Below are 12,189 nucleotides of genomic sequence, written 5' to 3'. Positions count from 1 at the left end.
GTGGGATCTAAGAGGGGTTACAGGTTCTATGACTAGGGCTTAAGGTTTTTTTAGGGGTTTACGTAAACCCTCAGAATTAGGGGTTTATGTGGTCCAATAGTTATTTTGTTTTCTAGGAGTAAAAGGTAGTCTGTGTCAGGAGTCTAGGGGCTCCGTGCTAATGCTAAGGTTCGAAGCTAGGTCCTGAAACACACCCCGTTGGAGTAGTGGTTGATGTATAGTCCCAGGTTGTTGTACATGGAGGTGACAGTCATGTCGTTCTTCAGGTCCTTGGTCAGCAGGCGGCGTTTGACCATGTGGTAGTGAAGGGCGTTGTACAGCTCGATGTTCACGTTGCTCACCAGACCACTGCGAACCTCCTGGACAGAGCAGGACGGATGAGGAAAGTGGCAGGGGTCTGGGACATTTCATCACACACACACACACACACACTCGCTCACACGCTCACACGCTCACTCACAAAAGCACCCAGAAACTTACCACACACTTACTTATTGCCAAGCAAAGATCTAACTGTCAAAATATCTTAATCAGAAACATGTGATTAAACAAGACAAATAATTCACTGACTAACTGATTGCTTTGACTAACTGACTGGCTGACTGACTGATTGCCCTGACTAACTGACTGGCTGACTGACTGATTGCCCTGACTAACTGACTGGCTGACTGACTGATTGCTTTGACTAACTGACTGGCTGACTGATTGCCCTGACTAACTGACTGGCTGACTGCCTGATTTCCCTGACTAATTTACTGGCTGACTGCCTGATTTCCCTGACTAATTTACTGGCTGACGGACTGATTATTTTGACTGACTGGATGACTGACTGATTTTTCTCTACTAACTGACTGGCTGACTGATTGTTTTGACCGACTGGGTGACTGACTGATTGCCTCTACTAACTGACTGGCTGGCTGACAGATTGAAGTACTGCCTGCAGTTACTCACAGGGTTCAGGAGTTCCCAGGCTTCGTCGCTCGGGGCGAACATGGTAAAGGAGCCCTTGCCTTCAATCTCCTCCCTCAGTTTGGAGATGTCAGAGTACTTCTGGGTCATATCAGCCTTCACCAGGCCCAGGGTGCCATAAACATGGTCTATAGGAGCCACTGGAAGAAACAGACGGGGTCGTAGTTAGGCTACAATATGAATAAGATCATCATTTGTTCTGGTTCATATTAGCCCACAGGGCTGCTTCCACATGGTTAATTGAAGCCATCGTGTGAGCAAGAGTGATATGATCCAATAGCCTCAGTGGTAGACTGTGGTGAACTGCCTTGGCGATGCTAACACATATTCCAAAGCCAATAAAGCCCTTTTTGAGTAATGATACCAGTGTGGAAGAATGTTCATGGTGAAAGCGTGGACTACGACCCGGACTCACCGGCGGGGCAGCCCTTCATGCCTTGCAGTTTCATGTAGCCGGGACAGCACTCATACAGAACCATCCTGCAGAGACACGACAATCAGATGAGTGGAAACAAAACCCCAAACAACACACATACAGTACACTGACAGGAGAAGAACACAGAGAAGGATGAGAAGAAGAAGGAGAAGGTGGAGAATGAGGAGGAGAAGAAGAAGAAAGAGGAGAACAAATGGAAGGCAAAGATGATGGAGGACAGGGAAGAGAAGAAGAAAGAATAGAAGCAAGAGGGGAAGAAGGAGAATAACAGTATTTTATATGGTTTGAACCACAGCATTTTAACCATTGGGAATAAATCACAGGGCTCATAACATTAACCAAGATCCTACTGAATGTGTCTTCCTATGCCTGTTTTCCCAAGTATACATTTGCTATTAATTAGAATGTGTCAAGTGTTTCATTTTTCCAAGGACATTCTTCAAGGACCACATCATCATTGTTTGTCCTCGAATAACGCAGTTATTATACAAATTATATGATTTCTGGAAACCATATCGGATTGCGTTCCAAACTATAACTGAACAAAGGTCGAACCAGTCAAGTAACAATACATCTCATCATTAAAATGCATCAAAGGCCCTCAGAAACTGAGTCACAACAGATAAATCCAAGTGACACTCAAGTTTGTTTGTAAACGATTAATTTATTACCATATACTTATTTATCCATTATTCTGCAAATTAACTGTAATAAATGGACTGTTTTAGATTAGGCCTGAATTAGCTTTAGACTGTTCACATAGGCCACAGATAGGAGAAGATCTAGGTCAGCATGCCCTGTTCTTAGAAGGGATTAGGGCCACAACCAAGGCACAGAGCCTCAAACCCGTGGATCCACGTAATAAAACTGAAATAACTGAGTCTGTATTGAGTCTCCTTTCACAATAAATTGCTAAAACGTTTTCCATCTTCCACATGTTCAATTATGTTATTGGGTACATTGTTCTTGTTGACTCCCTTGGATTGGCAGGGCTTCACACAGTCATGAGAGTCTGTTATGTATGTATTTACTCTTGTTTCTGTATGCAATATGTATCCATGTGTGTATATTAGTGTTTCTGTGTGTGTGTGTGGGCATGATTTATTGTATGTACCAACAGCAAGTAAGTTAACCTTCAAAGTTAACCATAAAACATTTCCAGTTATGGTAAGGGTTAGGCATTAGGGCTAAGTTAAATTTTGGTATGAAGGTTAGATTATTGAGGTTATGGATAGGGTTAGGTTAAGGTTAGATGTAGGATTAGCTAGGAAATATTGTATTTAGTTTTTTGCATTCCCCCAAAAGGTTAGTAATACTGGACGGTGTGTGTGTGTGTATGTTTGGGATTGATTGATGGAGTTAACAGGAAATCATTCCATGGTAATGTCGGCAATATACAGTATCTCACAAAAGTGAGTACACCCCTCACGTTTTGGTAAATATTTGATGATATCTTTTCACTGACGAAATGACACTTTGCTACAATGTAAAGTAATGAGTTTACAGCTTGTATAATGGACATTTTCACTTAGTGGTATACTCACTTTTGTTGCCAGCGGTTTAGACATTAATGGCTGTGTGTTGCGTTATTTTGAGGGGACAGCAAATGTCCACTGTTTTACAAGCTGTACACTCACTAATTTACATGGTAGTAAAGTGTAATTTCTTCAGTGTTGTCACATGAAAAGATATACTCAAATATTAGCAAAAATGTGAGGGGTGTACGCACTTTTGTGAGATACTGTATATATATATATTATGACTGGCAGGTATGATATCATATCCCCCCTGGCCTGGCATTTCCTGACAGCTTAATGGATGGTGTGTGTGTGTGCCTGTATGTGCACCGATGTGTGTGTGTAACAGAAGTCTGAATCAGAACCAATTATCTGTTGCATACTTTATCTACAGGGCGGCTAAATAAACACACTACACACAAAGAAAAAGCAGTTTGCTCTGTCTATTCCAAAACAGCACATTCTCCTTATTGAATCTCATAACAGTTACCAACCTCTCCATGCTGTTCTTAATTCGTTAAAATCGAGGAGAAACACAAACACACACATACTGTATGCACACACACACACACACACACACACAGCTCTGAAAAAGTGCTGGTGTGATGTTCCAACATCATCTCCAAATAAAACTCCCTGTGCCAAGCGGGCAACAGCAGAATTCCGCCAGTGCCTTGATGTTTGTATTACGCCATGCGGTCATGCATCTGTCATTTTAACTCGGATTGATGATTTAATCATGCAATGTGGTGCTCCATCTTAGGTGTCAGTTCAGCTATGCAAAACGGAAACCAAATTGGGCTATGGTTAGGAATAGGGTTTAAAAAGACAACTCGCTGGTTTAATGTAAGTGCTGAATCTGATAGGTTAGGGGTTAAGGTTTAGGAAAAAACAACATTGAAATGCAACAAATTAACTTCTGCCTGGCACAGGAGCACATCCCCACAATGCCCTTGGTTGCTGTATGGCTGGATGGTAAAAGACTCTCATGTCGTCCTTACTAGACGGCAGAGCTAATTTATGTCAGAATGTTTGGCAGCCATGGAACTGTCCTGTCGAATTTTATAAGAGAATGGTCTGTACTGGTCAATACACCCCAAATTAGTAGAGACTGGAGCTGCTCTACAAACCAACCTGAGTTGTTCTAATGTGTCCCAACTAAACACTGCCCGGTATCCATACAACACCTGAGTTCTTACAGAGGAAATGAAAGCCTTATGAACTCCCCATAAAACATCTGAACTGCTGAATAAAGGGTATGATTGACGAGGCAGAGTCCTAAGCGAAAAGCCCCATGAATGGGGAATCGCTAACAAGGCCGCATTGTAATCCGGTTTGTGGCTGTAAATGAAAACTAGCCAATGAATGCGGCACATTGTGGGATCTCACTGAAAAAGGAGAATGTTTACTTAAGAAAGTGCTGAAATTCAATATTTAGTTAATGTGTAATTCAGCTAATGATGTTAAATGCCAAGGAATATATAATCACTAACAGTGGCTGTCCACTGTGTGATATTAGGACTGATATTTCGTTGTTTTATTTTCAGAGGAAACTCACTATTTTCCCTGTAACTTTGCATGTTTAGTTTTAATCTCCAACTGAATTCAATTTCTGATTATGCCAAGACTCCAGGATGACGGCTTCACGAACACGTGTGATGTCTCTGCGGAAGCCTCAACAAGTCGCACCCCCAACAAAAAGCTAGCTATTGGTGACCCGTAACTCAGAAGTGAATAGAACATATTGCAATCTACTACACCTAGGGTGAATTTATTTGGCATATTTCTTGCAAAGAAAACTGTACAACAGCAAAAAACTGGAACAGAACTTTGGTTTCATTTGCAGAACATTCCATTTGCCATAGAAATCCATGCAGGGCGAATTAATTTCACCACATCACATTACACCAAACATTTCCCTGCCAGATTATTACAGCACTGTGGTTATGATGTTGGAAAATACTATATTTCCATTTGCTCAATCTCCCATTGCATATATCTATTCCTGGTAGATACTAACAGACCCCATTGAATATATCTATTCCTGGTAGATGCTAACAGACCCCATTGAATATATCTAGCCCTGGTGGGTTAATTTAGGTAGTCTGACCGGGTCTTACACAGATGCTTTGAAGCATGAATAAACCGTTAACTGTTCATAAAGCATAGGGTTGTTGAGCAGAAAATAAGACACAAGATCCATATTGTTACACGGATGCGGTTACTGAGGTCATTAACATGGTTGGTTTACGTCGTCATTAACCGCAACTAACGATAACAATAACTGCAACTAATGCGACCGCTTTCTATGACATTTTCTCTCTCTCTTTCTGTTTTTCTTTCTACCTTTTTCTTTCCCAACTTTCTGTTTAGATGTCTCAGTGTTGAGAAGAAAACATGATTTTAAACATAATGCACACCTACACCTCTCTCATTGCGTCCCAAAAATGCTACTCATTATAAACTAAAAGATACAGACTCCATCCTCACCTTGCAACACAAGCACACACACACACACGCACACACTCTTTTCTCATCTGTCATCATTACCACACACCCTCAATCTCCACAGCTGGCCAGACTTCCTCTACCAATGCTGAACAATGTTCTTTCTGTCAGAAACAGACAAAGAGAGAGAGAGAGAGAGACATTGAAAAGAAAATACTGAGAGAGATATCCACCTAAGAGTAGCTCCAGACCTCCATGGCCCCAGAGTCTGACTCAATCTTTCCCCAGAGCAGGCAGCTGCCGGCAGCCTGGGGTTTACCAGGGCCAGAGCCAGTGGTGTATGTAATGTAGCCCATGGGAATACCAGGGGAAACATGAGGTCATTCTCCAGCTACATACTACTCACCATTTAGTCTTAAATTCAGACAAAACGGGGGGGGGGGGGGGGGGGGGGCTACTTCAACAACCCCAAAAAACGAAAAGGTCTTCTGTTGGATCTGACGGTTCGGCAGTGCAATGACTAAAAAACACTTCTTTACCCTGTACATTCTTTTGACTGACAAATGCAAAATATTCACCAGCTTTTTTTAAATCTTTGTAACAGCTGTTCAACTTGAAACCTAAAGAGCATTGTACACAACCTTAACCGTGATTTTGTTACTTAAAGATTAGACTGTTGCATTGCTCTAAAACAAACTGTTACTTGTGCTAAATACAACTGCTAACATTTCGACAAGAACCATGCATTTCACATTTGATCAGTTTTAGCAGATCCAGAGCTTCATTACTAGACTTGATTTTCGGATTGTTCTGCTAACCTACATAACATTACATGAACACACTGTAACTAATCTCCCTGAATTAGTCATGCCATATATACTGTACCTATAATGTCATCGCAGCACAAGGCGCAGCCCTCCTTACTGTTTCTAGATGTTCTAAATGTACAGCTGGAGGCAAGGCTTTTTCTCATAATGCTCCACTGTGGACGGATCTGCCGACTTTTTGGAGAACCAGAATCAGTCTCAGCTGTTAAGTGTCTACTGAGAGCTTATCTTTTCAGCAGGGCTTATGATTTATTTTTTGCATTTCTTTTTCCTTTTACCAAGTACGTATGCTAAGAACTCATTCTTGTTAACAGGAACGACCTGGGAGCAAATAGGGTTAACTGAGATGCTCAGGAATAGAACAGCAGGGCGTGGTCTGTACCAGAGGTGAGAAGGTGAATTGGCAGGCTTCCCTCTCTCCACTGGAATAGTCTGCCACTGACCCTATTACAGTGGCTGAGTCACTGGCTTACTCACTCTCTCCCATGTTGTCTTTAAGAGGGAGCCTCATGTTTAGTCAGGTGTTTTGACATAATTGAGAACAGTGTGTTGACTTCCTTATGATAACTGTCCAATTTGGTTCTCCCTTGGGCTAACACAGCCTTGCCTCCATGTAGTTAGTTAGTGATCTGTTGAAGTGTTTTTTTTTTTATCTAGGCCCGGGCTTGACTCACTCTGGATTAACCGCCAGAAGCACAGGCCGAATGATGCCAGTCGTCTCTCTCTCTCCCTCTCTCTCATTTTTATCTTTCCTCCTTCATTACTCCCTTCCTCCCTTCCTCCCTTCATTCTTTCTTTCTCATCCTTTCTCTCTTTCCTTCATTCTCTCACTCCAGCCATGTTCTACAAACAAAGCTACTTGGGGCCCATGAGGGTTGACATGAATACTATAATATAATAACATACCAAAGGCTTCCATTGCATTGTTGGTTGAGTGGATAAGGATTAAGCTAAAATGAAGTGAAGTATGTGTTTGTGTGTGTGTGTGTATATGCGTGTGTGAGAGAAAAGGAATGTGTCCCTATGTTTGTGTATTTGTGTGTGTAGGAGTTTCCTGTGGGTTTACCGCCTCCCCCTTTAATAAGTCTGGCAAAGTCTTCGGGGAAGATGTTTTCCTTGATCTCATTCTCTTTATCTCTGGTCCCTCTCCTATTCTCCTTTATCTGTCTCTCTCAATCTGGTCTCTCCCTTGCAACTCTTTCCTTCTTCTACATTCTTTCTTTGTCAGTGGAACCCTTTGGCCCCACCTCAGCCCCGCCCCACCAGACTCCTCCTATCCATCCCTGCTCCATGCCTGCTCTCAACCCTCGCCTTGGAAAAGACAACATAAATACCATGAAGCCTGATCAGAGGAGCACTCTATCTATTGATCTTGTCCCAGGATGTCTGCATGTTCACAACATGAAGGCAGGGCCATGGCCATTGTAGGCCGCTACTGGGCAATAATGGGGAGATTTTCAATTTTTTTATCACAGCGTGTGAATTTGTTTGAACGTGGAAAACGTATTTGAACTTAAAAAGACGCTCCTGGGGTAGACAGTTCTGTAGGCACGTGCTGGGTTGAAGAGACAAGCCATTCTTCCCCTTCATGACTGGCTGGTTCTGAATGTTCTGTCCCATGTTATATGATCCAGCTACAATCCTGAATTGGCCCCAGAGATTATAGACCCCCAGTCAGAGACAGACAGAACAGGTGTGACAGAACATAATTTAACACACACACACACACATACATTCTCTGGGTGGGGGAGAGTTCAAATACAAGACTTGTTGTCATGAAGAAAGGCTAGCACAGACAGGAAAGGGATACTGGAGTGACTGTTGTTTGGTCAAACCAGATAGTGGGCTAGTTCATACTGGAGGGAGTGGAGTGTGTGCTAACATTCTTGCCTGAACGTTTGTGTGTATATGTATGTGTATGGGTTTGTTGTGGGTTTGCTGCCGCCCCATACATATCTGAAATCATAGAGAGAAAAGGAGAGGAGTTGAAAGGTGGGGGGATTGGAGAGTAGAGGAGACCAGAGGAGCATAGAGGAGTGTAAAAGAGAGTAGAGGAGAGGAGGGGAGAGTAATAGAGAGTAGAGGAGACCAGAGGAGCAAAGAGGAGTGTAAAAGAGAGTAGAGGAGACCAGAGGAGCATAGAGAAGTGTAAAAGAGAGTACAGGAGACCAGAGGAGCATAGAGGAGTGTAAAAGAGAGTAGAGGAGGGGAGGGGAGAGTAGTAGAGAGTACTGGAGGGTTGATTCAATGCATGAAAAAATCTCTCTCATGTATCTCTCACTCTCTCTCTCCGATTCTATTTCTCTTTTTCTCACTCTTTCCCTTCCTTTCTCCCTCTTTCCATCTCTCCCTTCCCCTCGCAGCTTTCTCTCTCTTTACCTCTGTCGGTGTCCTCCCTACATAAAGAAAGTCAGGCACATCCTGTTACCATGGAGAAAGGTCATACTATGACGCTTGGTGTGTGTGAAAGGAAGACATCTGATGCATTCACACACGCCACACACACCAGCGCCCCGGTCGAGCCTCACATGCCAACGGCAACACCCCGGTCGAGCCTCACATCCCAACAGCAGCGCCCCGGTTGAGCCTCATATCCCAACAGCAGCGCCCCGGTCGAGCCTCATCCCAACGGCAGCGCCCCGGTCGAGCCTCACATGTCAACGGCAGCGCCCCGGTCGAGCCTCATCCCAACGGCAGCGCCCCGGTCGAGCCTCACATGCCAACGGCAGCGCCCCGGTCGAGCCTCACATCCCAACGGCAGCACCCCGGTCAAGCCTCACATGCCAACGGCAGCGCCCCGGTTGAGCTTCACATCCCAACGGCAGCGCCCCGGTCGAGCCTCACATCCCAACGGCAGCGCCCCGGTTGAGCCTCATATCCCAACGGCAGCGCCCCCGTGGAGCCTCATCCCAACGGCAGCGCCCCCGTCGAGCCTCATCCCAACGGCAGCACCCCGGTCGAGCCTCACATGCCAAAGGCAGCGTCCCGGTCGAGTCTCACATACCTCACATACATGGAAATCTTGTATGTACATGATCTCTGTTGTACATGGTAGGTTGACATTGGATTCACACCAGAGGAAATGTGCCAGTGTTGAAACACTAGACTGGGTAAGACTCACACACAGATCAATGCTAAATGAATTCCAAAGCCAATCTGTCTGTAGAACCATTGCAGGAATCATGGGCCCCCTGAAAACATATATGCACTGGCCTTTATTGTGATGAACAGTTTTGCTCTTTGGTGTAAATGCAAATCCCAGCATAGTGCACAGTCTGTGACAAACATGGGTGTATATAAACATTTGTGTGTGTGTGTTTGAACCTGTGTGTGTGTGTGGGTGTGTGTGTGTGTGTGGCTGTATTTTAAGAAGGTTATAGAGGTTATATAGGTTATGGAGGTTATAGAGGTTATATAGGTTATATAGGTTATAGAGGTTATAGAAGATTATAGAGGTTATAGAGGTTATAGATGGTTATAGAGGATATATAGGTTATAGAGGTTATAGAGGTTATAGAAGGTTATAGAGGTTATATAGGTTATGGAGGTGGTGACTCACGCCTTTTTTCCACAGATGGAGCCTTTGTACCAGTTCCTGCAGGTACTGAAGTATTTCTTTTTAGTGCCCAACACCTGCTGCAGGGCGCACACATTGGGCCTGAGGGAGGGGGAGGGGGAGGGGAGGGGAGAAGGGGAGGGGGATGGGGAGGGGAGAGGGAGAGGGAGAGGGAGAGGGAGAGGGAGAGGGAGAGGGAGAGGGAGAGGGAGAGGGAGAGGGAGAGGGGGAGGGGAGAGGGGGAGGGGAGAGGGGGTTGAAAGGGGGACAGGAAAATAATGTAAGGAGAGGATGAAAAATTATTATATTATATTTCTTTAAATTAAAATAAATATATACATACATATATATGAAAAAATTTAAACAATTATGTATAATTATTTAAATTATTTTAAGCATATTGAACGCTGTTTCCTAACTCAAAACTTTATTTTCAACTTTTTTGGAAAGGAAAGAAAAAGGTGCAGTGGTCTCATCATTTTTTCCAGAGCTGAATATATTCCCATATTCTAAAATAAAACATTTAAGTCCAGCTAAAGGGCTGTAAAGAGTAGAAGGTTGAAGAGATGAATAAGTCTTTACAGCGTCAAGTTTTGACAATTTCTACCTTAAATACACTAGTCAGTTAACAACTGTGAATGCCCTTTTTGTATTTCATTTCTGTTTTGAATCGTTATTTGGGTCACAGGAACGCACTTGACCTTCCTATGACCCAACTCGAAGTGTGTGGAGATATAATAGAAAAATCACACATTCTGTTTCATTTTCAAGTAATAACATACTGTAATTATTGTAAACGATTAACATAAAAGTGTGATTACAGAGGCTGTATGCTTCAGAAATGATCTTACAATAAGTTAGTTGTCACAACACACTGTACCATAACAGGCAGTCAGGTGTTTTATTAGAATGGGCTAACGATACCCAACTGATGAATCACATTGTTGAAGGCATTTACGTCTGGACATGCACAGTCAAAGCTTAATTCCTTTATTTCTTCCCATCTTTCTGTCCCCATGTCCTTCTTCTACCTGGCCCAATACCCTCCATCTCCCTGACCCTCCATCACCCTGACCCTCCATCTCCCTGACCTTCCATCTCCCTGACCCTCCATCTCCCTGACCCTCCATTTCCCTGACCCTCCATCTCCCTGACCCTCCATTTCCTCCATCACACTGACCCTCCATCACCCTGACCCTCCATGTCCCTGACCCTCCATCACCCTGACCCTCCATCTCTCTGACCCTCCATCTCCCTGACCCTCCATGTCCCTGACCCTCCATCTCTCTGACCCTCCATCTCTCTGACCCTCCATCACCCTGACCCTCCATCACCCTGACCCTCCATGTCCTTGACCCTCCATGTCCCTGACCCTCCATCTCTCTGACCCTCCATCTCCCTGACCCTCCATGTCCCTGACCCTCCATCTCTCTGACCCTCCATCTCTCTGACCCTCCATCACCCTGACCCTCCATCACCCTGACCCTCCATGTCCTTGACCCTCCATGTCCTTGACCCTCCATCTCTCTGACCCTCCATCTTTCTGACCCTCCATTTCCTCCATCTCCCTGACCCTCCATGTCCTTGACCCTCCATCTCTCTGACCCTCCATCTTTCTGACCCTCCATTTCCTCCATCTCTCTGACCCTCCATCTTTCTGACCCTCCATTTCCTCCATCACCCTGGCCCTCCATCTCCCTGACCCTCCATCTCCCTGACCCTCCATGTTCCCTGCTCCTTACCCCTCCAGTCGTGCTCGTATCCGGCTGTGTGTCACTATCTTGTCGTAGGCTGAAGAATCCACTCTATCCACAGAACTGAGCGCAAAGAGCGCTAAAGCAGCTACAAACACCAGCTTCATCCTCAGGTAGTCTCTCACTCTCTCCATGGTTGGTTTGCAAACACACTCACACACACACACACACACACTTCCTCCTAAGTTACGCAGGAGAAATGGGAGCGCGCACAGGAGTGGAAGGTTATATAGGAGTAGCCTCCCTCATGCCCCACTTTGACCCAGCCCCTGTTTAACTCTGTCAGACTAGACACACATACACACACACACACACACACACCACACACCACACAAACACACCACACACACACACACACAAGTCTTTCTCTGGCTCTCTCTCTTTTACACTCATGCACACATGCAAACAGTCTTCTCTCCCCCCTTTCACACACGCACACACACACACACACACATTCACAAACACACACACACACACACACATTCACACACACACACCATAGACACACACGCACGGACGCCCATGTGGAAAAAAAAAAAAACATTTTCTTCATATATGAAGAATATTTCTTCCCCCACTCACTCTTTTATATGCACACACATTGTTTCTTGGTGGTAAAACAGAAGGATGGGTAAAAGAGAGAGTCAGAAAAAGTTAAAATTGATTGAAAAAGACAAAAAGA

At 44.4% G+C, this 12,189-nt stretch overlaps 1 protein-coding gene across 1 annotated transcript in view; it reads right to left on the bottom strand.

Annotated features, from left to right (window-relative positions):
• Positions 1-11,730, bottom strand: part of LOC105011162 (periostin) — a 30,430-nt gene extending 18,700 nt beyond the window's left edge. Inside the window, exons 1-5 of the mRNA XM_010871000.4 lie at positions 11,496-11,730; positions 9,757-9,855; positions 1,385-1,449; positions 952-1,109; positions 195-359 (exon numbers count right to left, since the gene is read on the bottom strand). Of these exons, the coding sequence (XP_010869302.3) occupies positions 195-359; positions 952-1,109; positions 1,385-1,449; positions 9,757-9,855; positions 11,496-11,641 (633 nt within the window). The 5' untranslated portion in view covers positions 11,642-11,730. The remainder of the gene's footprint in view (positions 1-194; positions 360-951; positions 1,110-1,384; positions 1,450-9,756; positions 9,856-11,495) is intronic.
• Positions 11,731-12,189: the final 459 nt, after the last annotated feature.

This window comes from Esox lucius, chromosome 7 (genome assembly GCF_011004845.1).
Source record: "Esox lucius isolate fEsoLuc1 chromosome 7, fEsoLuc1.pri, whole genome shotgun sequence".
NCBI lineage: Eukaryota > Metazoa > Chordata > Actinopteri > Esociformes > Esocidae > Esox > Esox lucius.
Note: the sequence above shows the minus strand (reverse complement) of the source record. Positions and strands in the feature narration are given on the sequence as shown.